We start from the raw sequence: 4,949 nt of genomic DNA on the forward strand, positions 1-4,949 counted from the left end.
ATCAGAGAGCTTCAGAGGCTCTCTGCAGTCTGCACTCTGAGAAACTCAAACTCTTCTGTCTGGACCATCAGCAGCCAGTGTGTGTCGTCTGCAGAGATTCAGAAAAACACAGCAACCACAGATTCAGACCCGTCGATGAAGCTGCACGACAACACAAGAAGGAACTTCAGGAAACTCTGGAGCCCTTAAAGGAGAAGTTAAAGGTTTGTGAACGAGTTAAAGTGAAGTTTGATCAAACAGCAGAACACATGAAGGTCCAGGCCCGACACACAGAGAGGCAGATTAAGGAGCCGTTTAAGAAGCTTCAGCAGTTTCTAGAGGAGGAAGAGGAGGCCAGGATGGCTGCACTGAGGGAGGAAGAGGAGCAGAAGAGTCAGATGATGAAGGAGAAGATGGAGGCTCTGAGCAGAGAGATAGCAGCTCTTTCAGACACAGTCAGAGCCACAGAGGAGGAGCTGAGAGCTGAAGACGTCTCATTCCTGCTCAACTACAAGGCTGCAGTGGAAAGAGTCCAGCAGCGCCCCCTGCTGGATGATCCACAGCTGCCCTCAGGAGCTCTGATAGACCAGGCCAAACACCTGGGCAACCTGACCTTCAACATCTGGAACAAGATGAAGGACATGGTCTCCTACACTCCTCTCATTCTGGACCCAAACACTGCAAATCCAAGACTCATCCTGTCTGAAGATCTGACCAGTGTGAGACAAGGAGAGGAACAGCAGCTTCCTGACAATCCAGAGAGGTTTGATTATTATTACTGCTCTGTCCTGGGCTCTGAGGGCTTTAACTCAGGGACTCACAGCTGGGATGTCGAGGTTGGAGACAGTACAGGCTGGTTACTGGGTGTGTCAGCAGAGTCTGTTCAGAGGAAGGGAGATAACATAAAGTCAGGATTATGGGTAATAGTTTTCTATGGAGGTAAATACTCAGCATGGTCACCATCAGCTCCACTCACTGATTTCAGAGTGCAGAAGAAGCTCCAGAGGATCAGAGTGAATCTGGACTGGAACAGAGGAAAGCTGTCGTTCTCTGATCCTGATACTAACACACACATACACACCTTCACACACACTTTCACTGAGAGGATGTTTGCATATATTGAAACTTTGGATGAGTTGAAGCTGTCAGCAGTGAAGGTCTGTGTGACAGTGGAACAGAGCAGTTAGAGATAAAGAGGATGATTATATTCATGATGTATTATTATTACTTTATATATTATATATCATCCAGTCGCAATGACAACTGTGAAATCCTAACAAACAGTGATTAGCTCAGTTGGTAGAGTTAGCTTACTTAGGTTACGTGTTTGATCTGCACACCGGTCGACTATATTTTCTTTCCCTCTTTAACAATTTAATTATGAAGACACTTTCACATGCTCACTATAAAGCATGTGCCGCAGTGTGAGCGTTACAGCGTTTGATCTGCATCCATCAACCTAAGGACGCTTGTTTTAACAAAGTGGAGAGGAGCCTTGACCCTCACCTGACTATGCCTTTGTAAATTTGCTTGTATTATGTGGTTTATACTGGACTGTGGTGCAGAAACAGTGACAAAGTCAAACATACTTGGTTTACATTTTCCTGTTATCTGTCAGTGGTCATACTTTTACTCATCCAATACTAGATGTGATAGTTTTTGAGATGTTCTTTGCTTTAGTCCAGATGAGCCATTAGTGATGCTCAAACATTAATGCATCAATTATAATCTAGTGATAAACTATATTATTCTGTAATGGGAGTTCTGTATAAAAAAAAGACTATAACCTTTGATCCTGGTGCAGGACAACAACACAGTGGAAGAACAATTCACTACACTGACGTAACTTACTACAATCTAACTCTGTCATACTAAAGTGTGGCAACAAACTAACTACTACTAACCGTTTTGTTATCTTTCAGTACATTTAGCTGTGCTCACATAGCTGAAAACACTGGTGATCTCAAAAGATACACAAACATCAGTAACTGAAAAGCATGCAGGCGAGCTATCATTATTATTATCATGTAACGGGCATGGATTAGTTCAACCTCAGGCTGATAAACATATTACTGTAACGTTGCAGTGGGAGTTTACCTGAGTCTCCAGCATGTTGTGTGCAGCTGTCTCCAGGTGAGTCGGTCTCTGTGTGTCGGATTTTGCTCCCTCATGAGTTTGAGTGCTGCTCTGTGTAAATCACTGCCGGCTCTTTCAAAAGGCCAGTCATCTGATGTCTGGGATCTTTTTAATACTACCAACTGCTATTTTCCTCTGAAAAAGGTCCAACACTCTCCTGGCGTTTTGTTTCCTGGCGTCGTTTCATGCTGTCATTAGCTTCTCACCACATTTGACTCATTAAATCAAATAGTACTTTTGTCTTTCTGAGGTTTTGAATCTGCTGCCTTCTTTCTTCCTCAGGTTTGTGACAGTCTACCATAACATGATCCACCCTTTCTTGTTGCCCACTGCTGCCTGACTTATGTTTGTCTGTTTTGAATAAAGTGCTGTTTAGTCCAGTGTGTCCAGATCTAAGTCTTCATTGTCTCGTCTCTCCTGTTCCTTCCTTTCCTCTCTTCCTCCTGATGTTTTCGCCACCTTTCCTTCATGCTCTCTTTTATAACGCTCTTGATTTCTGTCTTTCTGAAGCAAACTACATCAGTGTACTCACTTTTTGTGGCCTCCTCTGCAGACCTATCTGCCATTTCATGTCCTTTGATACCCATAAAGACCTGACTGTGAGACCCATCATCTGAACTCTGCATAATGTTTGTTGTACTTTCTGTCTGAATGACTGCTCTGTAAACTGGCTGCTGATGAACTTGAGTCTGAACAAATGATCTCAGTGGTGTTATTTCCTTTATCCACTGCTCTGCTAATAAACTTGTGAGCATTACTGTGTAAACTGTGTCATCATTTATCCTCCTCACTATTCTGATATGAAACTCTGGAACAATAAATGCTACTCCTACTTTACTTACTTGTACTTTACTTGAGTATTTCCATTTTTGCCACTTCATACTTCTACTTAAGTACATTTCAGAGGGACATGTACTTTTTACTGCACTTCTGTTATCTGACAGCCGCAGTTACTAGTTAACAACTTATTGTAGATTTAAGCAGCGGCTCTCAAATCTTTATGACTTGGAGCCCTGTGTAAAAAAATGTTATGTATAATTACAAATAAACAACTTTGTACCTTGTTAAACTGATATTCAGGTAACGTTACAGCTTCTCCACCGTCTCAGCCGCTGTAACTTGTGACCTACATAATATAGAATAATGCAACTTAACAGCCAGAGATGTACTGGGACTGAAATAGTTTGTTTTTCAGTTAGAGAAGGTGTCAGAGATTTATGACAACACAGCCTGAAACCCACAGCAGCGACTAATAACAAGTCAACACGTTGTTTAACATGAATACTTTCATAGGAAGGCTCACCTAACTTTTAATAAGTTTGATTATGTGTGTAGAGACCTTTCGCCAACCAAGACCAACACCTGTGCCCTGTTGCACCTTGATAAAATGAACTCTGGCCACTGGCTCCCCCTGGTGGCGGGAGGTTTACCAACAACAATCACAAACCTTAAACAAAAAGGCTCTCACAGTGTGTATAGATTACTGTCTGATCACTCCTGTGGCTGGAAGTTCACTCATTGAAACTGTATCGTCAGTAAAATCACAGGAGAGTCCTCATATCTCTACACATCTCAGCAAAGAAGCCAGTGAGTCAAAACTCCACAAATCTGTCCTGTGACTCCGGCAGAGCTCTTGTTGATCTCTGCTGCTGCCTGGTGGACTTCTCATAAGTTAACGCTGATGGGAAGTCGGTCATTACACTAAATGTCTGTCCAATCCCGGGGGGTTTATTTTAACTCTGTTAAATACTATGTTCAGACTACTTCACACACTATAAGTCTGCATATGCTATAGTGGATCAGTACTTTAGACTGAAGCACACAGAGGTTTGACAGGCCAAGCAAAAGCTTTTAGCAGAGGAAGTCTGACAAAGCTCCACCCCTCACATGAGAAAAACCAGGAACTTCTTTTTCCTGACTAGAGAAACACACAGAGTGAAAAACAGACGATCAGATTCACCTTCAGACCAAACTGACAACTTCCTCTGAGTGAGTTCAGCTACAGGAGAGAAAAGTGGAAAACTACAACACTGCTGACGCTCCACACACTGAAGGTGAGTTTGACTAAAAACACGACTCAGAGTGAAAGTAAGTAGAGGAGGGAGGGGAGCCATGACTGACTGTACTTTCTGTCTGCTGGGTTTTCAGCTTCAGAGACAAAATGGCTTCCAGATCAGAGGAGGATCTCTGCTGTCCGGTCTGTCAGGAGGTCTTCAGAGATCCTGTTGTTCTGTCATGTAGCCACAGCTTCTGTAAAGTCTGTCTGAAGAGCTGGTGGAGACAGAAACAAGCACCTGAGTGTCCAGTTTGTAAGAGAAGATCTTCAAAGGAAGAACCACCTCGTAACCTGGTGTTAAAGAACCTGTGTGAGGCCTTCTTACAGGAGAGAGATCAGAGAGCTTCAGAGGCTCTCTGCAGTCTGCACTCTGAGAAACTCAAACTCTTCTGTCTGGACCATCAGCAGCCAGTGTGTGTCGTCTGCAGAGATTCAGAAAAACACAGCAACCACAGATTCAGACCCGTCGATGAAGCTGCACGACAACACAAGAAGGAACTTCAGGAAACTCTGGAGCCCTTAAAGGAGAAGTTAAAGGTTTGTGAACGAGTTAAAGTGAAGTTTGATCAAACAGCAGAACACATGAAGGTCCAGGCCCGACACACAGAGAGGCAGATTAAGGAGCAGTTTAAGAAGCTTCAGCAGTTTCTAGAGGAGGAAGAGGAGGCCAGGATGGCTGCACTGAGGGAGGAAGAGGAGCAGAAGAGTCAGATGATGAAGGAGAAGATGGAGGCTCTGAGCAGAGAGATAGCAGCTCTTTCAGACACAGTCAGAGCCA

The 4,949-nt window shown here is 43.5% G+C and overlaps 2 protein-coding genes across 2 annotated transcripts; both read left to right on the forward strand.

Moving 5' to 3' along the window:
- Positions 1 to 11: 11 nt before the first annotated feature.
- On the forward strand, positions 12 to 2,872 carry LOC123966824 (nuclear factor 7, brain-like; the record flags this gene model as incomplete). The annotated part of the gene is made up of 1 exon (XM_046042935.1): positions 12 to 2,872. A coding segment is annotated over one exon (1,155 nt), but the record flags the coding sequence as incomplete, so codon positions are not given.
- A 1,165-nt stretch (positions 2,873 to 4,037) lies between these two features.
- Positions 4,038 to 4,783, forward strand: LOC123966825 (E3 ubiquitin-protein ligase TRIM17-like; the record flags this gene model as incomplete). Its single annotated transcript, XM_046042936.1, has 2 exons — positions 4,038 to 4,169; positions 4,264 to 4,783. A coding segment is annotated over exon 2 (507 nt), but the record flags the coding sequence as incomplete, so codon positions are not given.
- Positions 4,784 to 4,949: the final 166 nt, after the last annotated feature.

Source organism: Micropterus dolomieu, unplaced genomic scaffold, assembly GCF_021292245.1.
Source record: "Micropterus dolomieu isolate WLL.071019.BEF.003 ecotype Adirondacks unplaced genomic scaffold, ASM2129224v1 contig_14326, whole genome shotgun sequence".
NCBI lineage: Eukaryota > Metazoa > Chordata > Actinopteri > Centrarchiformes > Centrarchidae > Micropterus > Micropterus dolomieu.